This window comes from Apis laboriosa, unplaced genomic scaffold (genome assembly GCF_014066325.1).
Source record: "Apis laboriosa isolate Shangri-la unplaced genomic scaffold, ASM1406632v1 scaffold34_cov151, whole genome shotgun sequence".
Lineage (NCBI taxonomy): Eukaryota > Metazoa > Arthropoda > Insecta > Hymenoptera > Apidae > Apis > Apis laboriosa.
In genome coordinates this window covers 7,686,140-7,712,675 of record NW_025222928.1, presented here as the reverse complement: position 1 = coordinate 7,712,675, position 26,536 = coordinate 7,686,140, and the positions used below count along the sequence as shown (strand labels likewise).

Genomic DNA, 26,536 nt, shown 5'->3' with positions numbered 1-26,536 from the left:
AGGCTTGGAAATCGGTGGAAAAATTTTTAGAAACAGATTCGATAGATGACGAATTTCTAACGATTCGACGATATCGCAAGTTTGGAAATCGGATGGAAAAATTTCTGGAAACAGGTTCGATAGATGACAAATCTCTAACGATCTCTAACGATTCGACGATATCATAGGCTTCGAAATCGGTGAAAAAATTTCTAGAAACAGATTCGATGAAGCTCTGATCTCTAACGATTCGACGATTTTGCAGGCTTGGAAATCGGATGGAAAAATTTCTGGAAACAGGTTCGATAGATGATAAATCTCTAACGATCTCTAACGATTCGACGATATCGTGATTTGGAAATCGGATGGAAAAATTTCTGGAAACAGGTTCGATAGATGATAAATCTCTAACGATCTCTAACGATTCGACGATATCGTGGTTTGGAAATCGGTGGAAAAATTTCTAGAAACAGATTCGATAGATGACGAAGCTCTGATCTCTAACGATTCGATGATATCGCAGACTTGGAAATCGGATGGAAAAATTTCTGGAAACAGGTTCGATAGATGACAAATCTCTAACGATCTCTAACGATTCGATGATTTTGCAGGTTTGGAAATCGGATGGAAAAATTTCTGGAAACAGGTTCGATAGATGACAAATATCTAACGATTCGACGATATTGCAAGCTTGGAAATCGGATGGAAAAATTTCTGGAAACAGGTTCGATAGATGACGATTCGACGATATCGCAGGTTTGGAAATCGGGTGGAAAAATTTCTGGAAACAGGTTCGATAGATGACGAATCTCTAACGAGATCGGTAGAAAAATTTCTGGGAACAGATTCGTCGAAACGAGAGAGAAGAGGAAAATTTCATATATATATACGGATATTATACTTGCGTAATCGTTGACCGCGTATTGAGGAGGGATTGGAAGATGAGAAGGGAGGATGTGCGCCGCGATACTCGGCGGAGCAACACCTGACGTCAGCGCGATCGGTATGGAAGTGGAAATGGCTCGCAGGTGCGCGCCAAGTTTACCGCCACAATCCGCCGATTCATCGTGAGAAGTAATTAAAGTTTGCACGAGAGTTTGATGATCCCACTCCTCCCCCCTCCTCCACTCCACTCCACTCCACTCGACTCGGTTTCGCTTTCGACGCGTGCGACGATCGATTCGAATCGAACACATCCTGCCCCCTCCCCTTTTTATTATTATTAACTTCCCATCCCATCCCATCTCGCCTCGCCGCTACAAATCCTGGATTTTTCTTTTCCTGCTGAATCATCAAACGATCGGCCGATTTTCGCCGATTTCAAACCGCCCTCCTTCTTCGGGGAACTCGATCGGATTATCGGCAAGTTGCGAGAGGAGAAAAAACTTCCCTCTCGTGGAGATTGTGGTCAGCGGAAAGTTTCGCATGCCTTAATGAAAGAGGGAGAAAGAAAATTGGGAGAAAGAGGAGGAGGAGGAAAGAGGAGGTTGATCGAAAGGGGTTTGGGCAGAGAGGAGAGGGGAAGATGAAGGAGACGGTAGGTTTAATAGCGGCGTGATATCGCGTCAGCCGACGTTCAAGGGATTGCGTTTGTGCGATTCCGTGTCAACGATCCTATACGGTTAAGAGGAGATGCCAAGTGGCGCCCTCTCGATGCGTCTGACGGCTAGCGCGATGATGCGCTGCCTGTGACGTTTGATCTTTGGACACCGAGGTCCCTCGAGTTTCTCCGGTTTCCCATTACACCTGCCTCGTCGTGCTGCTCTCTCGTAGCCCGCCCTTTTCTCCACCGAGTGTCGATCGATTCCAGTCGTGAATCGATAATCCGATCGTTTTCGTAATCGATCGAGCGTACGACGCACGTCGGATCGAATGTCGAGAGGTATTCTTATGACGAGTTGAAAAAAATATACACGGTTGTTGGTCTGCTTAAAAACGAGCTTTCTTATTTTTTTTGAAACATCGACACATGGGTGCATTCCTTGCTACGTATTTTTAAGTTCCCCAATTGAGAATAGAGAATTATTGCAATTATTTATACAATTTTTTATTTACAATTTTATATAATTGCAATTAATACAATTTTTTGTATATCGAATATCAATTAAATGCAATGTTGATTTTATGTTAAACACATTTTTGACGAAACAGTAAATTATAGAATAAAAATATTGTTCCGTAAAAATTAATTAAAACCGGGAAAAAAATAATTACATTAGCGTGCAGCGTTAACGAAAGAAAAATAGATAAGAGATAATTCAGGAATTCTCTTCGAATAATATTCCATTAAAGTTTCGTAGCCTTGCGATTCTGTCGTTAATCGACTCAAAGTTGTTTAAATGAATCGATGATCCCCGATCGTCTTTGTATTCGTCGAAACATACGTCGAATGGAATCTTTGGAAACAAAGTTCATCCGGATTTGAGAGAATGGTATGCGCCAGAAATTAACTTTTCTTCCAGAATAGTCTTGCATGCTACGATTCTGTCGTTAATCGACTCAAAAGTAATATCCTCGTCTGAAATGAATTGCGAATCGATAATTCGATCGAAATATTCGTCTTGACTTTTCTTCGAGTGGCTTGATATTATTATTTAAATTGGTTATTTGATCTTTGGCCGTTAGAGTCTCATCCTGCTCGTGTAAATCGACTCGAAAATGGTATCCACGTTTCAAATTGTGAAATTCATTCATTCGACAATTCGATCGTTTTCGATTGAAAAATGACGAGTCGATAAATCCGATCGTCGATGGAACGTCCATTTATCCGTGCGCCAACAATTAACTTTTCCTCGAGTGGCGTGTATGGTATATTTAAACAAAGGAGGAATATATTCGTCCTTTGGCTGGAAGGAAACGACCGTTGCATTTCAAGAATGCGCGATTAGTCTCTTTTTAATCCTGGCACGTGTTTAATAAGCGCGGTATTATCCCTTCTGTCGGATGAAGAGGTCGGTTAACGTTGCAGCCCGGAATAACTTGTTCCTCGTCGCTGCTCGTAAAAAAAAAAAAGAAAAGAAAAAGGAAGAAAGAATCTTAAAAAGTTCTCGCGACAACGAGCACAGTTTTTTAATCCTTCCACGGACCTAGAAATAATACACGTCAAGGTATCCATTCTCCTTGCTTCGAAGAATTAACGATCGCGGTTCGATGTCTCGAGATTTTTCGGATTAAAAAAAAAATCAGAATTCAAAGAGAGGCAAAACAGGACAAAATTATTTCTTCCCGATTTTGAGCCTATATGAAGATTTAATTTTTAGATATTGCTTTTTATTATAATTTATTATTTTGTTAAAAATGTTATATATAATGTAAAAATATAACTAAATATATAAAAAATATTGAAATATGTAGGAAAATATAATTTAAAATAAAACGTCGCAACGTTTCATATTTCGAGTCTTTATTTATGCTGGATCTCGTTATCTCCAATTAATAAGAGCGCAGTATTGATTAGATATTGAATAGGTTCCTTATTTTAAAATGGAAATAAAATATTCGATTTTAAATTCCTCTAGAACTACGATCCTGAATGATGATATCCATCTTGTTAGTTCAGATTCGGCAAAATTCGTGGGAAAAGTATTATAGTCTCGTAAAGTTTAAAAATCCTAAATAAAAATAAATTTCGAAAATAAAATTATTCGCTCGAGCGAAATTGATTTCGAACTGTTGAGAAACGAGATCGATCGTATTCATCGTATCATAGATAGTGAGAATGAAAGCAGCGATAGAGATAACGACGATAGTAATTAAAAAGTGTAAGAAATTGAAAAATTAGAATGATAGATCTGATAGCGATGCCCAGCAAGATTTTAATAATTCATAATGGAATTTGTGAAGAAATCTAATGATTTTATGTTATCCGAAATATATATATATACACGTAAATCATCGTTATTTTCGACTCGAAAATAATCCATCGGAATAATTCGGTTAATTTCTAATTAAAACCGGCTGCAATATGTATTTGCGTTTCATAAGCGGCGCTCATTTGCTTTATAACGTTGGGACAGAAGCAATTAGACGCGAGCTGTGATTTAAGTGTACATCACGAAGACGGCTGCCACGCATCCCTGGTATCTTGTGTAACTCCATTTATGCATGTACACACAGCTGTACCAATGCATGGGCAATAAGGGGGATTGATCGACAGCCATTTTGAAATTCAGTACTATCCACTCGAGGAAGCAAACCCTCCTCTTCCCGTGCTACGTTATTGCCTCCTCGAGTCTTGAAAGGAGACTGTCATCGATCCTTCCCTTTTTCTTACGGAGCATCAGGCAGGCTGGAGGAAGAGAGGGGGAACAGAACGATCGTCAACTTGGGTCGTTCGCTCGACGAATTAACGCTCGACGAATTAACGCTCGACTCACGGCGAGCGTCGCTGTAAGCACGTCTGATGGATACTCTAACGCGCGTGCGTTATCTTCAAATTAAATTAACCGAATTTCGGTTAGGAATTTCGTTCGCTTTTCGGTTGTTTCGAATAGTTTAGAATTTTCTCCGTCTCGGGGAACGAGAAGAGGCCACAGAGACGAAAAGATTCAAGTTTTTTTTTCTCGTTTCCTTTTTGATACGAGAGGATGTTTCGAAGATGGAGCGCAAACTTTGTGTATTTTTCTTCTTTTTTTTTTTTCGTCTTCAAAAATGAAAAGAATATCACGATGATAAAAGTCCACGGAATATTTCTCGTTTATCCCGATTCTTCGAACGATTCTTGGCTCTTTTCGAAACAGTGTACAAACGACATCATGACGTATGTATTTCGTTTCGTTTGTCGTTTGTACATACGGGATATTTCGAAGATACAGCTAAATTTTGATGTCGGGCTCTTTGAAAGAGCGACAGAAATAGAGATTCGCCACCAAAACATTTTTCATCTCGACTTTTCGATTGCTTGACTTTTTTCTTCTTCTTCTTCTTCTTCTTCTTCAATTTTGAATTATTCATTTTTTCGAAGCACTTTGTATAAACGACGTCGCTCTCGCGATGCATACTTTCTTAAACCAAGCGAATTCGTACGAATTTCCTTTCTATAGCTATACGTGTTTCGAAGATAGCTAGCTAGCTAGCCAAACTTTCCAACTATGAAAAGAGGTCAGAAACACAAGTCCACAAAAGAGTTCTCGACTTTTTGATTGGTTGGTCTTTTTTTTTATTCTCTCCCTCTCTCTCTTTTAACCTCTTACCTCTCTCCTTTCGGAACACTCTGTGCACAAACGGTGTGCGCATCGCTTCTCGTTTCCTAAATGAAATAATTTATTCTGCTTCGCTTATTTTTTTTTTTTCAACTTTTCTATTACCCGTACTCCCGTGCTGCGACAAAGATTAAATATTAATATCGAATTCTGCTCTCCACTGCGTGTCGAATATCAGTGGCGGCTCCGCGAGGAGGAGGAGGAGGAGGAAAAGGAGGAGGAGCAGGACATTTCGAAAGTTTTTATCGCGCGCACGAGTAGCAGTGTGAGTAGCAAGTACCGACAGAATGGTTCAACGAAGAGAATAAAAAGCAGAGTTCTCCACTCCGGCTTTTTATGTATTTCTCTTGGAACGAAATAAGACTTTTTTTACGAGACGCGATAATGCCAAGGCATGGAAGCGAGTATTACTGTGTAGCGTTGCTGTTTTTCAAAAACAGTCGTTCACGCCTTCCCCTGAAGAATCCTCTGAGATTCCAATAACGATCGTTCAGTCGCGATTCGTTAATTCGAAATTATTCACGTTAGAAGTTAGAATTTTCGTCGATTTACAAAATTTCGATTCCCGTGGAGAAACGATTCCGAACGAAAAAAAGAGAAAAAGAAGAGAGAAGACTTTAAATGGAGAGTGGAAGGAGAGATTGAAGAAATGTGCAATCGTGGTGAAACGTTGGCAAGTTTTTCCGCACGCATTACCAAAAAAAAATAAAAAAATAAAAAAATAAAAAAATAAAAAAATAAAGATACTACGCCAGTACTTCGGGGTTGGCCTTCTTGGTTGATCCTCTTTTCACGGGGACTGTCTCCATAAAGGCGGCGATATTTTACGAGGATGGAATCGGTTGTCGACTCGAACCTGGGCTCGCGCAAGGATAGAACGCAAAGGCGATTCGCGGCTTAACGAAATCCCATTTCACCGCCTCTCTCCCCTCTCCCTTCGTGTTGGCGTTGCGCGTGGCCAACTATTCGCGAATCCCACGTGAATCTACACACAGTCGTGAAAATTGCGGAAAATCCCTTCGCCTTCTTCGTCTCGTCTCTTTTTCCTTTAGCGTTTTCTCGTAAAGAGAATAACATTTCGAATAGAACGACTCGAGAGAACGTGGAGAAAGTAGATAATCCGAATATCGACCAGGTTTGGATTTCGAACGATATATATATATATATTTTTCTCTCTCTCTCTTTTTACGAAGAAGAAATTACGATAAAGGAGGTGAGGATCGTATCGATGGAAATATCAAGAGGAGAGGAGGGCAGGGATTTTGAATAATATCCATCGTAAATAACGATGATGGCTTACCTGTAGAGAGGTTCGCCGCTGTCCTCTTTGAACCAGAGCACCATGGAGACGGCATCGTTCGGCTCACGGGGTTGTATATTACAAGGCAAAGTTGCCCTCTGTCCTGCCACTCCCTGTATCGACTCCATGGGTACTGTAACACACGTATAAGAAGGGGACGTTGAAAAATCTTTTTTTTTTCTTTTTTTTTCTTTTTCTTTTCGTCGCTAGCGAAGAATTATAACTTGGCGGGGGGAATTATACGATTTTTCGAAAAAGAAAAGAAGAAAGAAAATACGAGAAAGAGGATCGAATTAAAGAAAGATAGGAGAGGGGAAAAAGAGAAGAGAAGGAAAATTCGAAAAAAAGTTGGAGCGCAAAATGAACGAACCGCAAGTGAAGTTTCCAGTAATTTTGTCCAGTTAAACTCGTAAATGAATTTCGCTGTTTTTTTTTTTTTTTTTCTTTTTTTTTTCGGTCGAGAAATGAAATGAACGTATCGACGTTTAGTTTAAAAACCTTTTATCGAGAGCGGGGCAGGGCAGGGCCTAGAGTACCTTCGAAATTAAGAATTACGACGAGCCTGGAGGTTATGGATATTTCTCCCGGAAAGAGGAGAAATTGGCCAAGATCTATCGCCGCGGAACGGTGGAGTATCGGAGGGTTCCGTTAATAGGGCGGAAATAATTCATCGATTTTCACGTATTCAATCTTATATTCTCGAGGCGGCGACACGAAATATACTTTAACACTCAGACCGGAGTTAGCACTACTGCACGCGCGTCCACTAACCGTCCTCGTTAAATCCCCTCTCGCGTTAAGCCGATGGTGAAAAATTGCCCGTGATAAATTATTTTTCAAATCTGCAATATATGTTTCAGGTGAAACATTCGCTTTACGAATCGAGAAGATTCTTTTCTTCTTTCTTTCGAAAATAATCGTTTCGTGAGTGGAACGAACGATGAGGACGAATCGAATGCAGAGAACGTCACACTATAATAACTCTCTCTCTCTCTTTCGTCGTTATTTTCTTTAAAAAAGTGAACGTTCGTCGTACTAAGCCGAGTCGTATAATAATAGATGTAAACACACAGATACGTACACGGAGACAGAAGGTTTCGAAAAGGACGCGTAGTGGTAATAATAATCCGCGGTTGTGAAGGTTATAAAGCGAATCGGCGGTTGTCGGTGGTCGGACGTGAAGTGGGCACTCGAGCATGGTTCACGACACTCGGCGTTCCTCTCCTTTCCCGCCGCCACTACCGACCACTACTTTCGCCAATAATACAATTTTTATCGGGCAACTTGGCCCTCGCGTTCGTATGAATAATCCTTCCAATTTTTTTCTTTCTTTTTTTTTTTTTTTCAAAGTTTTCAAAGAGAGAGATTCTCGAATTTGTCTCGCTCTCTCTCCCTCTCCCACTCGGTAATTAGCCGAGCATCGATCGCTCAACAACGACCACGACGACGACGAGTCGTCGTCGTTGAATTAACGTCGATGACTCGCAAATATTTACGATACGAGTCGGTAAATCTCGTTCCGCGAGAAATACCTCGTTATCTCGTTCCTCTGTTATTTATTTATTTGTTTATTTATTTATTTATTTATTGACGCAAGCGATTCGCGATACGCGATAAAACATTGTCTTGAAATTAACACGAATAAGAAAATAACACGAAAATAGTTAATTTGTGAGAAGGAGGGAGGAATCGAGTTCGGAATATTTTTATTCGGATATTTATCGATTTTTCATCCTTATTCGATATTTCCTATACATATATATATATATATGTTTATTTATTTATTTATTTGCATAGTGTTATTGAAAGAGAAGACGCGGAATGAAAGAGAAACGAGAGGCATTCGTTGGAATCTTTCAAGATGATACGGATTCCGGGAGAGTATTCTCTGGCGTCCCCGTAAAATGAGTTTTCCCAGGGAAAATGACAACATCGTCGCGGAGTTTGTCGGTGAAATTCGTTTAAGTCGATGTCGTGCTCGGTCGTCGCCGAGGACGACGTTTCGAGTCTCTGTGCATTTTGGCGCGGAAACACGTATTGCATTTACGTCCGCGTTACAACGACTTTATGCAAGTACGTGCTTCCTCAGACTGTTACGCGGTAATGCGGAAATTCGTTTTGCCCGCTAGAATTGTAGAAGTATCGCCGACATTAGCTCTTCCCCTCCCCCTCCCCTCCCAATTTATACACGGTCGAAATTTACATTTGAAAAATTGGGAAAATTGGCCGTTGAATTGGTCTATTTTCGTTCGTCAACTTGTCAAATTTTCGAAAGTAAAAGAATCGATCGTTCGAATTTTGATCAAATATATACGTATATATATATATATTTTTTTAATGCATTCCATGCATATTTTTAAAAATTGCCATCAATTTATGATTGATTTTTACGAATTAAGATTCGATTCTTCCTGCAAAACAGATTTGTTTCCCAATTAGCTCGAATAATCACTATTTTAGTATGTATTTTAAAACGAAATGCTCGTTCATTTTGCGATTGTCTGTGTATACATATATGTGCATATCCTTATCGTACATTACGTTTCGATGGCGCGTGTCGAAAGGATTGATCGATTCAAAATGGGTATAATAAAGGGGTTGGATTAATTTGCCCACTCATCGCGCGCTTCATTACAGACCGGTATAACGAGATCTAATTATAATGTAGATCGAAAACTATTAGGCTCGCATTGTATTGCACACGCAGGATATATTGCGCGCGGAGACTTTTCCCCGTGTCTGCCCCACAGGGGAATTTAATTTAAATTCTTTGGAAAACAATGACGTTGCGCGGCACCGTGAAGCGGTCATATAATAAACCGAGTCTGCTTGTGACACTTCTGTTGATGAGTATAATTACCGCGACGCTAAACTCGGACCAGAATTTTCCAAGCCAACCTACCTTCCCGTCCCCATTCGCCCATCCTTTCACCACTCCAATCTGTCCCGTATACGACAAATTTTTGTCACACCCTAGATCTTCTTGCTTGTTGTTTCACTCGACTAATTTCGTCCATCTAGTCTATACGTTGGCTTGTTCGAAAAGTAGTTTCGTTTTTTCACACGAGCGTCGCTAGTCGTACTTTTTATCCAGCCAACTTCACTCTAAACCGTGTTGTACGTTGTACTATACGTATTGAAAGTTGGCATTTCGTGGTTTATTTGCAAGAAAAATTCGTTTGATTCTGTGCGGTTTGTGTTTTTCGTATGCGTGATAGCAAAGATACAAGATCGAAAGGAGCATTCTCGGCATATTTTACTTTTTTGTTATCGAAAATATGAGAATATTGTTCAGGTAAGAAATTCTATTCATGACTTGTGCTATTAGAGATTTTGAATCGACTATTTATTTGCATTCTCTCGAGGAAGGGAATAAATTTGAGAATAATAGAGCCCCTCGAAATTATTCTCAAGAATTATTTTTCGCGTTATTATCGTATCGAGATTGAACGGGATTTACTTTGAGACGAATACTCTCTCGAGTATTTCGCTTTCTCGAAATGTGTATATACGCGTTGATACGGGATGCTTCTCTCGCAAGTCTCATGGCAAGCAGTGCCACTACGTAGTCCAAATACATCGCGTGGCGATAACTTCACATTTGCGTGTACCATCATTCGTAAAGCGACTGTGAATCTTGCAAATACGACCCCTTTCTAGTAATCGACGACGACAGGAATGGCTATCGTCGCGCGTTTCATTGATTATTGCATGGTACACGTAAACAGTACATTATTACCGTTGTATTTATGATCTTGTAAAGCGAAAAAGATATATCGTCGATATTTAATAATCACAAGAATTCGAAAAGAGGAAATGAAAGAGATGGATATTCTCTCTCTCTCTCTCTCTCTCATGTCCAAGTTTCGAAATTTTCTTTCAACTCTCTGGTTGGGAAAAGTTGTTGGTCGAGCAACGACACGACTTCCTTTTCGTCTGGAAATAATTCTGGCTGGCAAAGGATAAAGATATATAAACGATGAATCGTTCTCTTACCTTTGGAGGGGTAAAAAGAAAGAGAAATTCCGTATTTATAACGGGGGGATACCTTTCTCCCGCCGAGGAGGGCTGGCAAAAAGAATAGGCCAAGCAGAATATCTTTCCTGCCTCTTTATGTCCGGTCGCCGAGATGGAATGGCGGGAGGGGGGCGCCTGCGAAAAACGGGTCGTAAAGGTTTCGCCGCAGCTGGCTCGCATACATTACGCTGGCAGCCTTTATTCCGCGGGAAAGGAAAAATGGAGCGGGTGGGGAGGGAGGGAAGGCGAAAGTTTTTGAAAGATGGCTGGAAATCTAACGGATGGATGGGAAGGGTGGGGGAGGAGGGCCCTGTTGTATCGGTCGACAAAGAGTGCAACGCCACCTATACCTCGGACGGCCACCGATACCCGTTCGAATTCAACGGGTTTTCCTTCTGACGAGGGAGAGTTTGACTTTGGAGAAAGCGACGATGGGAGAGTAATTGGACGTGACTGGAGAGATTGGAGAGAACGGACGAGAATGAAGAACGAGTGGCGAGTGAATCAACATTGACGAACGAGGAGGAAATTAAAACATCGATACCAGGAAAAGTTGAAAAGTTATAAATGGATAAATTTTTCGCTTTTGATGAAGTCGAGAAGAGGAAGGAAGGAAGGAAGGAAGGAAGGAAGGAAGTTTGGTATCGAGGCATCTTCGAGAGTGAATCAGCTTCGTTACATAATTTTCGTGGGAGAAATACATGGTGGCAAAATGGTGGTAATTTTGTTCGCAGGAAATCGATTCCATTCTCCCAAACTGGTGAAAAGTTGCTTACCGCGATTCTTTTCGTATTTTTTCGAGCGTCAGCTATGAATTGCGCGTATGAATTTTGCTTAACACGTTGAAACACGTTTTCCCATTTACGAGTGTTCAGAACCTGTTTCGAAAGGTAAACGGAAAAAGCTTGTTGGAATTGCGGTTAAACGGAAAGGCAAGAAATATTCTCGAAACGAATACGATGCAGAATGAGAGAGAGAGAGAGAGAGAGAAAAGAAAAATGATATTTTAGAATCGGTAATGTTCGATAAATAAAGAAAAATCGCTTCGAAAATATTAACTTTCCGTTTCTTTTTTTTTTTTTTTGCCTTCCGTTTTTTATTTTCGTCCTTCGAATATATACGAATATACACGAATATACACGAATATACACGAATATACATGAATATACATGAATATATTTTCTTAAAGAAGATTATATTAAAAGAGAAGGTCGAGTATTAAACTTTAGGAAGTTCACGAAGTCAAGATATTTGCGTCACGTTTCAATGGAACGTTCCAATAATTAAAGCAATATCAAGCCGAGCAACAGGCTCAACACCGACTTTTACCTCGCCTTATTAGGTTAGGTTAGCTTCGTTTCGAGGCAAGCCTCGAAAGATTAACCTTGAGGAAACTTGAGCCGGATAGAATGAAGAGGGAGCGAGAGGATTTACATTTGTACACGCGACACGTACGAGTATGCACGTACGAAATTCGAATCATCTATTCTCCCAGAAGCGTAATTTTGAAAGTCTCGCTTCGATGCCTTGGAAACGTGTGTTAAAACGTTGCAGAGAAGGACATTACGGGGAACAATGATGATGGATCGACGATAACCCGTCGCGAGGACGCAACAGATGCAGAGAGAAGAGAGCGATCGAGTAATTCGCAAACAATCGTTACACACGCTCGACCGTACCACGTGCTGACCTTTTAACCACGTTACGCGACTTCAATTTGAACGTAACGCGTCACGTTGGGGGAAACGTTGATTTCGATCGAAATCCGCGCAAAGTGCGTCCCGGCAAAAGCGTACACACGGCACCGCAGTGTTTACACACGAGTTTACGACACGAGCCCATAAACATACGCTTCGTGCGTACACTCATCAAACCTTAATTTTATAACATTGTTCACGGTCAAAGGAATATCGGGATCCCCTTTCCCTTCGTAAGGACGGATCGATTTTTTCCCTCGCCTTTTTTTTCATATTAATCGCGCTTGATTTATGAACGGGCCGTGTTCGACGAAGGATGAAGTAATTGCTATCGGATCGATAAATCCATCCGTGTTTCGCCGTTTAATCTTGATTTGTCTGTGGATAAAAAAAAAAAAAAAGAAAAGAAAAAAAAATAGGAAAATAGGAAAAGATATACACGCTTGTACGACAGAGGTGGATGAGAAATGTTTCCCGTCAAATCCATCGACAAACGAGATGTTGGCCGGCTGCCAGACGTGCTTGCCTACGCTCCTACGTTCCCGCCCAGCTCACCGTGTTTACTAACCGGCCGATTTACGGGGATAAAGAATAGAAGAAGGGCCACTTACGGTTTTGCGGTTTCCCCCATCCTATGAAATTACAAGAGTTTATCGAGTCCCTCGACCTTATATATCGTTTCACGGTCGCCGCAACCTTTGCCTCTCCTGTCAAGAATCCGACGGAATTCTCGATTCGAGCGTCGAGATCCAGCGACGGAGAGAGAGAAAGAGAGAGAGAGAGAGAAAGAAACAAACGAGCCGCGATAACGTTTAATGGAAATGAGTCAGGTCGGGGAATGGAAATCGTCGGTCGAATCTCGAATCTCGTTTCGGATTCTTCAATCCGCAAAGAAAATCGACGAGTTTGTCTTTGCTTTTGCTCTGTCGTCTCTGTTTTTCTCCGCTCTGTTTTTTTCTTATTTTTCTCCCATTCCCCGGTTCGTTTCACTTTTTTTTTTCTTTCCTTTGGCCCGTGGCCTCGATGGTGGCCAAGGAGAAAGAAAGAAAGAGAGAGAAAAAGAACATTTCCGAGATTGGTTATAAAGAACAAACGGAAAAGGAATCGATATAATTGACGTAGGGACGGAGACTTTTCTCGAACAAGACCGCCGTTTCCAACCGCTGAAAGAAATTGTATCCGTAAAAGAAAACGGCAAAGATCTCAGGGTGCATTATTCAGTTTGAAATCGAAAGCGCTCTTTCATCCGTCTTGCTTCTCCCTGTATTTCCCTCCTTCTTCCCTTTCCATTTCCGTGTCCTCCGGCTCGCTTTCCACTATCCATCCCACAATCCCTCCCTCCCCCTCCCGTTTTTTTGTTCTTTCTCAAGAGGGAAAGACGCCTTGCTGTGGCTGGTTTCTAAAATCATATCGGAGTGGAATTCTCGTACCGTGACTTTCCCCCTCATCCTCGAGAAAACCTCTTACCGCGATTTACAATGTCTGACCTGTCACAGCCCTGTTTCACTACCAGCGGCGGCACTCGCGCCCGACATCCATCACGTATCCATCCGCGTACACGTATCTTCTAATCCAATTTCACACCTTTAAACGTTAAATTCGCGATTTTAACAAGCATTTTTCCCTTCCCCTTCTCCCTTTTTATCACTCCACTCTTGTTTGTCATGGTAAATAATTATTGGAATAACGTTGTTGGAACGTTGGAAACGTTGGGTTATCGGAATACCGTTATAATAATTCATACGGTTACAATGGCATGGCTCGTTGATAAGGGTTATTGCACGCCCGTTACGTACCCGCGCATACCCGCCGCCAACTCCGATTACACCGAATGAAAATTTGGTGTACGAGGGGCAATAACAACAATCGTTTTCGACGCAACCGCTTTCTTTTTCAACGCGTTTACGCGCGTTCGAGCGAATCGTTGGCCACGTTTATTTCGATTGAACATGATGATGACAACGAAACGACAATTATTCATGGATCGATTACGATTAATCGGTAATTGCATCGATGTTGCATCGTGTTTTTCGCAACTGATCATCCCTCGCTCGAAAATTATTTTTCATCCAAAAATTGGAAGAGGCGAGATAAAGAAATGATAGAGGAAATGTTGAATGTCCCGGATCGAACTGTTGTAACGAGTATGTTGTATGAATAGACAGATGCTTTGTAAAAAAAGTTATACAATAAAAATATGTATATAGGGAATAGGTTATGACTCGATCAAAAATAAGACAAAATATATTTAATAATAATATATATATTTAATAATATATATATTTAATAATATATATATTTAATAATATATATTTAATAATAAACTTAAAAAATATAAACTGTGTTATATGTCTTTCTACTGCTTTAAGCTTATTGTGTCGCATTGTTGCGGATCAAAAAAAGGGAACGGACAAAACAACGTCCAGTGACATCCGATACATGCTTAAATGTACATTGTATATAAACTCACATGTATACGGCACATTAACGCGAGACCGGTTAGAGAATAGTTGGACGAACATTTTCGTGAAAGATAGATCTTACCAATTCTAGATTCTTCTCTTTGTGTGGAACAGAGAAAGCAATTGTGTGTCGTTCGAACGTCAATTCGCTACAAGGTCAAATAAAAAGGATCACCTTTCTCGCCGTAGAAGCCGTAGAGGCCAAAAGTGTAAACATTGCGCGCAAGCACAATAATTTTTATTAACTAGTAATATGTATTTATAACTTTTCCACGAACGTTTAATTAAAATTTAATATTTCTAACATTGCACAACGCAATATAATAACTATATAATAATAACATAATATTTGTCGTGTATGGGCGTTTTGTGATTATATAATAGCGAAAGAATTGATTGAACTAAAAGCAAGATAAAGATGAAATTCGATATAAATTCAGTTTCCCGAAGATGTGAAGTTTGCGTTCTTTTCAATATGATAACAAATCGTTTGCAAACAAAATATATTTATATAAACATTTTTATATCTCGAAGAAGAATTCGAATCAATTTTTCCAATTCACCAATTCTATCTTCTTTATAGAGAGAGAAAGCAAGTGTTGGTTCTAATCGAGGCAAGATATTCGGGAAACCAGTGAAGTCGTGGCAAGTAGTGCTGCAGAGTTGGTGCGTCGAACTCGCCTTATCGCGAGTGGCATCCGTTTGTCGCGTATGCTAGCACCAATTAGACGATTTTAACCGGCGGATCGGGAAAACAGAAGAGACGTTTCGAGGATCGTGGACCGAACGAAATGGCGAAATTTTGCAATTCTCGAACGAACGACATCTCTCGCGATGCGTTCCTAGGTACTACGAAGGAAAGTTGGAAATCGGTTATCGCGCTAATTGACCACGGATTATTGGATTCGATGTCGATGTCGTTAACCAAGGTATATATATATATATATATATATATGTATGTATATATATGTATATATGTATATACCTTGGAGCGAGTCGCTTCAATTCGATTTCTCTTAGCGTCATACCCCTTGATCGTAATTGAGATCGATTATCGATCAAGCTCGTTTCGCGGAGAGAGGGGGAGGGAGAGGGGAGGCGTTCAAAGGAAGAGAGGATGCGTGTTTCGAACGAGCCATTAAGAAGTTGCCCCGTTCCAAAGTTATTCGTGGCGTCGATAATGGCCCCTATATCGCGGCCCAAGGTTTCTGTAACGCGATGTAAATTCTCATTCGCTAGCAATATAACACTCGCTCACTTTCTCTTTATTATTGATTCCAAATTGAAGGAGAGAAATATTTGGCGCGAGATTCTTTCGTGTGATCCGAGTAAATTTTTTTTCTCCCACGGAACGGGTAGTATATAGATTCGTTAAAAGCGTTAAAAAGAAGGAAAAGAAAAAATAAACTCGATAATTGGCGGAGAATGAGAGAGGAAGAATCCGTTTTATAATAAAAATATTCGACGAGGCCGCGTGTTCCTGATTAATTAAAACTTGAATCGCCTCGAGGATATTTTCATCGGTCAACCTACGTCCGCTTCTCTCTTCCTGACTTCCCTGAAGGTTATCAAGCTGGACCGTTTTGTAAGAGTCTTGTTCCAACAACCTTTTTCAACAACTTTTTCCTTCGCTCAAATCTTCCCTGTGCCTGTGATTTACGTCCTTCGAAATTCGAATAACGATTCGAATCGTTTAGAAGAATTATATTGATCGAACGATTTTTATTTTATTACGAACGAACGTTACACAGACGTTATATTATTTTTGAATCATCGTGGAGTAGGAGGAGTAGGAGGAGGAAGAAAGAAACGAGGAAAGAAAAATAGAAATATTTACATTTCTAAAGTTATCTTTTCATTTTGAAGCAATTTGTAACAAATATATATTTAAAATCGCGAAGAGTTTGTGAAAAGGAAATTAGCTGGTTAATAGAATTATTAAAAATTTTTATTTTGAAGAGTTTCAAACAGACATGGAATATTTATTTTACAGTAAAATTTTAAGAGAACTTTACGTTTTATCATTATTGTTCCACAATGATTTTCTTAAACGATAATTTCATTATTTATCTACAATTTTAATATTAATATATTAACACGAGCAAGCAAGTAAGAAAGATCACCGATGTGGTAAAAATTGATAACGAAAAGCACATTGTAGCTTACACAAAACAGGAATATAAAATATAACTTTGACACGGTTAAAAATTATCCAATCTGCCGGACATAATGTAGATGTCATTAGACCATATATTCTTCTTATCAAGGCATTCATTTCTTTTACCAAATGACAGAGAGTAATAGAAATGGCGTTAAGAAGGAACAATTTATTGTTCCTCTTACGAGGAATATTAAGTATCCTGAAAAAATGAAACGAAACAAAAGAATTCTAACTGAGCCTCTATGCGATGCGATTTTTGAAAAATTAACAAAGAAAGGGTAAATTGGTCAAAAATATGGACGCGATTTTTTGAGACCTAAAAAATATATATAAAAATATAAAACTCAAACTATTCAAAACTCTGGATTTATTTCAGAAAAGACCAAGAAACTTTAACAATATCGATGTAAAAAAAAAGGGAAAAAAAGGAAAAAAGTAGTTAGCACAACACAAATATATCGAACGATTATCGAATCGATCGATGGATGATAGAATATATGAATCAACTTCAAACCGATCAATTCGCATATATTGGCGAAAGTAGGAAGAGGTGGAAATTTTAAAGCGATATTTTATATCTTGCCCAATATTTGAACGATAATATTATGTGGACAAAATTATATATTCATACACCGTTTTCATGTAAATTACACCGTTATTCGATATAGAATTTGAGGTGTACAAGGAAAACAAAGTTTTCTTCGATATATATCGTTAACGAGTTTCACTTTTAGACAGGGGCTAAGCCCCAGTTCTCCTCTCCTCCCTCCCCCTTTAAATGGGAACACGTGCGGGAAAGAGGTATTTTCATCGTGACGCGTTTACGGAAAGTTGGTGGCGTGCAGACTTGTACCGTCTGTTCCTCTCCTGGAGGATGATCCAACGTTAACGAGAGAAATTACGATGTTATGATCAAAAAAATGCTGGATGGATAAAAGCTTTTATCGATGCAAGATTTTCGATACGTTAGATCGTTAACGTACGCGCCGAATAAGCGACGCCCTTCCCCCTCCTCTCCTCCATAAAGATAACGCGATTTCGAAAATTCACTCGAGAAGGGATACACGACGAGAGAGGCGGAAAACCAATCCTTCGAAATATTTGCCTCCCCTCGACAGTGCAACTCGATTAATTACCAGTTAGTTTGCCTTCCTTTGATCAATCGCTCGCTACGTCATTACTCTCCCTCTCTCTCTCTTCGATTCGCATTTTCGATCCTTGCGTCCCGCTTACGATACGCATTCTATATTTTCGATTACACGGGCGAGGGGAGGGGAAAGAAAAGAGAAGAGCGAAACGAGGGAACGGGACTCGTTGATTGCACGTTGAATTTCGTTAGTGGATGTCTTTCGATTGGTCGAATCGATGATCGATCTGTTTTACAACGGGTGTTGTAAACGTGAAAAGATTATAGATAATAGTTGAATAGGAGGGGAACCACGTATTCGATATACCGAATTTATTTCGCGCAAATGCGCGCGTGACATTAGCGCGTGATTACGGTTACAAGCCGTTATTTAATAACGGTGTTTCATCGACCACCGGATTTTGTTGACGTCGACCGCAGACGCGTGGTACATCCGCGCGTACATCGCGATCCCCCATTCGGGATCGAAGGCGTCCATTCGAGGAAACGGGTTTGTTAAATTAATGGAACGAATTTTGGGAAATTTTGTTCCCAAATGCGTATAATAAAAAATCGCGATTAAATTTTTTTCTTCCCCCCCCCCTTTTTGCAATTTTGAAACGTTATCGTTCGAAATGAAACGGGCAATTACCCGAGAAGTAGAGGGAGAAAGGATATTAACGAGAGAGAGAGAAAGAGAGAGAGAAAGAGAGAAAGAAGGGACGGGTTACAAGGTTAAATTGGAAAAATGCGTACAACATTTTAATATCCTCTCTCCCTTTGTCCCCTTTAACGAAACATTATTAAAATAATGGCGATACGCGCTTCACTCGGGGAGGGGAGAGAGGGGAGATGGCAATGGTTGCGAGCGAAATCGATATATAGCGGAAACGAGTTCTTCGAGTATTTATATTTTCTCGTTTTTACCGAGGCGATAGAAATTGCCTCTTTGAATAAAATCGTAACGTCGAATCAGTTAGCGCGCTAACGCTTATTCTGTTGCGCCAATTTAAAAAGAGGAAGAGAAAAAGAAGGAAGAATTTTTAAAGCTCCTTTCGATCGAAGATTCGATCTCGTCGAATTATCCAGTTACAAATTTTCCGTGAATCCAGGTCAACGGTGTTCTATCCATTCCAACGCTTAAGTACTTGGTTTTTACTTATAAGAGGAGACGGTGTCGTTTTACGACGCGATATAACGATTACGTTCGAACGCTTACGTACGCGTCATCTTTTTCTTCTTTTTCTTCTTCTTTTTTTTGCGCGCGTGTGTTCGTTTCGTTCGTTCGTTCGTTCGAGAAAGAGAGAGAAAGAGAGAGTGAGAGAGTTGTCGGTGCGAAACGGAGATCCGCAAGTTCTTATCGCATCGATTCGACACCGTGGAGGGGGACGCGTATAAATTTCATTGGGGATCGCATCCACTGTGCGAGAAACGCGGAATCCTCTTAATACACCCCTGTGAGTTGTACGTAATTAGGTAATTATTATTTCACGTTCGTTTCGGGGTTCGTGTCGCAGAGGAGCTTAGCATGCCTGTATCGAAATATCGGCTCTTGAGGGACCTCCTTTATCGACTCGCCTGCTTTTAACGTGGCTTGTACAGTGGTAATTAAAACGGGGGGAAAAATTAAAATCCTCCCGCTTTGGGAAAACGTTGGAATTAGAAAAGATTGTCTAATTCGTTCGATTATTTACGTTAGGGAGATAACGGCTCGTTACGCTTTTCTTTAAAATTACCAAGAAGAAGAAGAAACTTTACGAGTAAAAGTTTTAACGCCACGAAGTGGATTATAACGCGAGAATTTATTTATTCTATTTTTATTTTTTCATTTTTAGATAAAGATCATCTCAATTTTTCTTTTTCTCTAAACAACTTCCTATATAGTTTCCAGCTTGTAAAATCTTTTTCGAGATACTCTTACTTCCCCCCCGATATCCGCGAATCCCTTCTACGATGCGCGCGCAGTTTCCACGGTTTTCTTTTCGCGTCAGACGTAAGGTAACAAGGAGCAACGAAAACGGCTCGAAATGGTAGGGAGAGTGACAGATGGAGCATATGGGAGCATTAAAAACACACGCATCCGTTTCACTTCGACGTTTCTTGCGTACGTTCTTCGCTACGGCTCGGTTAACAAGCTTAGTAGTTGAGTAGACACGCTCGTTAGAGCGGCTTGAATCGTTGTTTCGAGTAACCAGGTGGGTTAGATCGTGCTCCGTTACCGCTCTACCAACAAGAAGAGAAGTCCGTGAAAGCGGCTTATATCCAGAAATGCGGTCTCCACCCGATGCGAACAACTTCATCGAAATGTGTTTAACGTTCAACCACACGATCCAACCATCGCACGGACGGTGTATTTTTCCCCTCCCCGAGATAAATATTATTCGTATTCAATTATCTCACGCTTTCATATCACACGATTAATATACCACGCATACACCGATCTCAAGGCAGTTTCTTTCAAGGATGAAACAGCTTCTTTCAAAGGACGATCTCTTCTGTTCTCAGAGGCAGAAGGGCTCGTCCCTTCTCCTCCTCTGTTGAACGTTCGAGGGGAAAAAATATCGATTGTCCCGGGGCGGTGGAAAATTACCAGGCATTAATCTCAGAAGCTTTAATTAGGAAGGACCGTGACAAACGTAGGAAATTTTTATCTAAACTCTCTCCATTTCGGCATCCCCCTAGGGACGTAATTTTTACGCGATATTTCGCTTCATTCTTTTTTCCCTCCCCCCCCCCTCTCGACGGGCGCCCTTCCACCCTTTAAAAAGATACCGGGGGGAGTAAAGGCAAAGTGTATTTACGGAGGATTCTTTTTTTTCTTTACAACCTCCTCATCCCTTCCTCCCCCCTTCTAAGCGTTTCAAGCGAGAAAACGTAAGACTTTTTTAAAGGGTTCGCGTTACTATCCTATTTTTTTTTTTTTGTTTTAGAAAAATTAAGAAGAGAGAGGAAGAGGGAAGAAAGGAAAGGAAAGGAAAGGAAACCCTCGAAACCGTTTTTACCCTCATATCTCCAAGATAGTTTGAAAATTTGAATGAAGATTTGAAAATTTGCATCGATCTCTTGCTGGTAGTGTCTCTCTCGATTCTTTTTCAAAGTTGAAGGAAAATATCTTGGTAAACTCGTTGGGGGAGGGAATATCTTCTGGATACATCTTAGGGGACAGGCGAATGTAAATAAAATTTTTAGAAATCGAACAAGAAAGATCTTCGATCAGAAAGAATCTACTTGTTTTTCTTTCTTTTTCTTTTTCTCAGATTTAAACGAGAGTTGTCGCGAGGCTCGAAGATGGAGGAGGAAAAAAGAAAACGTTTCTTCGTTAATATTCGGAGGTACTTCCCTCAATTGGCTTAAACTTTCCTTTATAAAATCGGCCAACACCCCTTTGAATCTTCGTTAATCAACGAGATTACGGACAACCGAGAACTTTATCTTGACCAACCTTCAAGAATATTCAATTTAATTATCGGAAAAATTCTATCCCCCCTTCTTTCTTTCTTTCTTCTCCATCCGATGGGGGTTAAACCCATCGAGCCGATATTTTCTTCCAGGACAGTGTCGGATATTCGAAATCTTGAAAATCCAAATTTTCGAAAACGATCGATCTCGATCTCGAAAACGAGACGAAGGGAAGAAGTTCGAGTCGACGCGCAGAGCGTACGTATATAGTTTCGTTGGCCTCGGTTCAACAACAGGGTTTAACTCTTAACTCTAATATTTAACTCCGTCTGAGTCAGGTTTCGCCGAGGAGAAACCTCTTTTACTAAATAATAAAAGAGAGCGGTCGAGAAATTTCTCGAGGGGGAGGGGGAAAAGAGAAAGATCTCGAAGCGTCGAGGATTCTCATTCGACGCTTTCTGCCCACATGTGCTCTTCGCCGATTCGAAGAAACGAATCGTCGTCCGAAGGGGGAGGGGCGAATCTCTCCCTTGGGGCCGCGATGGATCCTTCCGATTTCCATATCGTAATTAATTTCTCATTTAACCGGTGCATCGCATTAATTATACGTCCCACGGCGACGCTCCACCCGTATACATATCTAATTAGTTCGGTTTCATCCAGGACTTATATAAAGTGTGCACGCTCCACGGGCCACGATTAATCCGTTAAATCCCCGTTCTCGAACTCTTTATCTCTCTCTCTCTCTCTCTCTCTCTCTCTGGCGATTCGTCCTTCTCTTGCCCTTCGACGACGCGTGAAACGATCTTTTTTTGCGATCTGCGCGAAAGAAAAAAGTCGTTGCCGTTCCTTTCGCGATATTTTTAATCATTATATCCACAGGAGAGAAATATATATATATATATATATATATATATATGTATATATATATATTTTCTCTTTGCTCGTCTCTACCAATTTTTTAGCCAAGAAAGAATTTTATATATATATAATATATATATATTTTCTCTTTGCTCGTCTCTACCAATTTTTTAGCCAAGAAAGAATTTTTTCCCTCTCCCCTAAAGATCGATATTTTAATATAAAAGGATCGCTATTCTACCTTTGATACATTGTTATTTGCGAGTGCGGCACGCTCATAACCGGGGCCAAAATTCTACAACGAATTCCACGAATTCTGTAGAATTCGAATTCGCGCAAACGAAATGCATATTCATCGAACGAATTAATTCTTATACCGAAAGATACGTAATATTATCAAATGTTGTATAATTAATTTACAAGAGAGATATATTTCGCGAATAAAGGAGAAACTGGAGTTTTACTGGTAACTTTTCTTCTCAAATTGTGTCCACCATATATCGATATCGGGCGCGCTCGAAACGAAATCGAAATATTTTTTTCGATCATTAAAAATACAGCGAAGGACACGATTTGAACGATTTCGAAGGATTTCTGTGTCACAGTTATATCACGCAGTGTATACATTATACTCACTCGGATGATCCGGCTCGGTGTTGTTGTTCGCATCCTCTCGCATAGACGTAGCGGTAGTTTTTCTCGACTGTGCGTTGGCAATGGTCGATAGCTCGATGCACGTCACAGCGATCAATATCCACAGCATACTGATGAACGTCTCTTGATTCAATTTCACCCTCGAACCATCCTAACCGCGTTCAACTCCTCCTCCACTTCCGTTCCGACGCTCCGCTTCCAAACTTTTTCCCCCTCTTTGTCTATCAACAAAACACATCATCGGCACACATTATTATAACTGGATCCCATCCTGTTAAAACTTCACACTTTTATTACGAAAGGAGGCGATCTCACTTGGATCCTCTCGGATGACGAGGATCGATTAAAATTTAACTCTGTCGCGGGTTTAAAGGTAAGAGAGAGAGAGAGAGAGAGAGAGGAGAGGAGAGAGAGAAAGAGAGAGAGGAATTGAATTATGTTCGGTTGGCTGGCCGGCCAGCCTCGAAGACTCGATCGAAGATCCGTCTTTGTTAGCCGACTTCCTTCCCGATCATTATCCGATTCAACGCTGACCATTTTCGTATTTGTTCCGTCAATACGGAATGGAAGACATCCTTTCGAGGATCGTCCTCGATTGTCCACTGCGACTAACTCGGGAGCGATACTCGGCCCCCTTCACCCTCGATACCCCCCCCAATCCTAGCTAATTGCCAATAAACGAAACCTGATCCCCCTCCCTCCCCCCTCCTTGTTATCATTTCTCGACGAATTTCTCCGTCCGAATATAACAATAATATAACTCTCGAGCTCGAATTTAATTCTTCTCTTCTTTTCTCTTGCTCGCAAAGAAACGAAGATTCTCGTTTTATTCGCGCGAAGAGGAGGGTAATATTCGAAGCTTCGAAACGGGGACGCGATTTCGAATCTAGATTTAAAGCTGCGTAAACATATTGGCGAGGGAGGGGAGGAGGCAAATAGATCGTAAATCGTTCAAAGATAGCCGGAACAGCGGAGGGGGATGGGGAGGGATTATGATTTACGAGGCGAAAAGCAGGTTGGACGGTGGCACTTGTTCGCGAACGAAACACGGTGGGGAGAGGACGAGAGTCGAATTCGATTTCCGTGATCGGCATTATCGGCTCCTTCCTACCATTTTCCCCGCGTTACACGGGACACGTTCACTGTCTACGACACTTTGTAAGTACTTTTTACTCGGGTCCTATCCTTTCTCACGGGGGACGAGAGAGAGAGAGAGAGAGAGAGAGAGAGAGAGAGAGAGAGAGAGAGAGAGAGAGAAAGGATTGGCCGTGCCCACGAACGGGATACGGGAAGTTGTCTTTCCGATGCGCTCCACACAGGACACGCGAAGTTACTTCCCTCCAGTTGCCAGAGCTACAACTATCCTACACCAAATACGTGACCCGGGGATTCCGTCCCGCTGAAAATGCACGTTCGACGAAATAGAGAGACTTTATTGTCCACTTGATTCGTGTTACGATTCCGGTTTAAAGTTTCCCGGTAGAAACGCTTCGCCAATTCTCTTTCTCCTTTTTTCTTTTCTTTTTTTTTTTTTTTGTGCGCGTGTGTCGTTTCTCTCGAACGAAATTCGATTTCAAAATTCCGATTTCAAAAAACGGTAGATTCGTAGATCTTTTTTTTATTCGATCGAATTGAACGATGACGAGGGAGAATCTTTTCCTCGACAATCGTGGCTGTTTAAACGGATATCAGGGAAAAAGACGGGGGACGGGGGGGAGAAAGGGGTTTTTCAAAAGCGACAATCGTCGGACGAAAGATCAGCACTTTCGACGATTTTTAAGACAAACCTAATTTCCCCGAGCCGGGGGAAAAGAAACGTATCGGTTTAGAGAGTTTAACGAGTTTATCTTGGATCGCGTTTGGAAAATTTCGAGGCGAAGAGAGGGAGGAGAGTCTTTCGCTTCTGAACCGATTCGCTTCGTTCCCCAATAAAAAGTGTGTTCAATTTCCCGAGAAAATTTCCTCGCGAAAGCCGGGAGAAAGGAAATCGAAAGAAACGTTTGAAAGAATCGATGAAAGAACGACGGCCCTCTCCCTCTCCCCTTATACGAAACCTTGTTAGAAACGTGTGTTTTGGGAAACCGATTCCACGGAGATAATTGGGAAAACGGCCAGTGTTGTTCCTTACCGGATGGAGGATCCGACACGCACGTTGCCGGTTGTTGTAAATTAATAACGGAGAGGATTTAATTTGCTCGATTCGAGTGCACGTTCACGCTCGATTCGCTCGCAAGCTTTTTCTTTAGAGTTCGTTGGGAAGGTCTCCACGAGGCGAGCCGGAAACGCGGCATATTTCGCAAGTTTGGAATAGGCAGTTACTTGTACTTTCGTTCATCAAGCGCACTCCATTCCCCAAGTTTGCCACCGTAAAGCCATTCCCCTCCTACCTCTTCCTTTTAAAAGTTAAACTTCTTTCCCCCTCCTCCCTTCTCCTCTCGCAATTTTCCACTCCCGTTCCGGCAGAGTCCTCCGCGATACTCGCCACGTAGTGCGAACGGCGTATTATATTCGGCAAACTTTGCTTTATTAATATTTTTATACCCCGACGCTTTCCAAAGTTTGCAAGAGGAAGCTTGGACTTTGACTCCTACTTCGGAGTAGAACAAGAGAGAAATTAGTTTTAATCCCGGTGGCGGCGATGTAAGGATTGACGAATGAAAGGGGAGAAGAGGGACGGAGGAAGGGAGAAGAAAGACGAGAGGCGAGCGTTTACGAGTTCGAAGCGTAAAAAACAGTGACGCGAACTCGGTACCTGTGTGTTTGTACCGTAGAGAACACGACGCTATTTTCACGGGTGTACAATGGATGGAGGAGCGTACGGGGTATTCGAGCGATTCGACGAACAAGTGGCACGATGATTGTGACGCTTCGCGTATAATTTTTTCTCTCTCTCTTTCTCTCCATCCACCGACGAATCGACGACTTCGTAGCATTGGCAACGTCGACTCGAAATGGCAATAAAATGCGCGCGACCGAAGCGATGAGTTTTTTTGCCTCCCTATCCGCAACTACATAATACACATTCGAGCCGATCATCAGCCGTTTACCACGTCGATTTTGCTACACGAGTTCTCGAGCCGCATTGTATTGTCGGGGGAATGGAATTTGTAATACAAGGTATGGGACCGCGGACAAATTTATAGCCGACTAAACCGTCGCCGTACACCGTCGTTTCGGCCGACGGGAAATTATAGAGCAGCACCGGCCTCGGAAAATTCGTTTCGAAAGGAGAGGGAAGGGAAGAGGAGGAAGGAGAAGTAAACGTGAAGCTTACCAGAGGGTCACAGTGGTGGTAATTCCTTCGACTTCCGACTTCCACAAACGGCCACGATATATACGTACGTGCGTATGCACGTATATATGATATATATATATGTGTATATGTATATTCCAAGCGTGGCACACGGCTTGTTTGCACACTTTTCACAACATCGCCTTTCGAGAAATTCTCCCAGGGCGTGTGTATTCAAGTCCTGGCCAAAGTGCGCGGCGAACACGTGTCGCTATCTCCTCCTATCATCGAAAAGGATGGAAAATCCTCCCTTTCTCTCTCTCTCTCTCTCTCTCTCTCTCTCTCTCTCTCTCTCGCTCGCTTTATCCTCAATCACTCCTTCGAACTATTATTACTATTACCGTCGACGACACCTTTGTTTCGCAACACCTTTTTTTCTCGAGTTCC

The 26,536-nt window shown here is 41.2% G+C and overlaps 1 protein-coding gene across 2 annotated transcripts in view; it reads right to left on the bottom strand.

Moving 5' to 3' along the window:
* Positions 1–26,336, bottom strand: part of LOC122714861 (nephrin-like) — a 107,609-nt gene extending 81,273 nt beyond the window's left edge. For both annotated transcript variants that reach the window (XM_043936591.1, XM_043936592.1), the window contains exons 1-3: positions 26,132–26,336; positions 22,840–23,078; positions 6,481–6,613 (exon numbers count right to left, since the gene is read on the bottom strand). In XM_043936591.1, coding sequence (XP_043792526.1) covers positions 6,481–6,613; positions 22,840–22,966 — 260 coding nt within the window. In that variant the 5' untranslated portion in view covers positions 22,967–23,078; positions 26,132–26,336. The remainder of the gene's footprint in view (positions 1–6,480; positions 6,614–22,839; positions 23,079–26,131) is intronic.
* Positions 26,337–26,536: the final 200 nt, after the last annotated feature.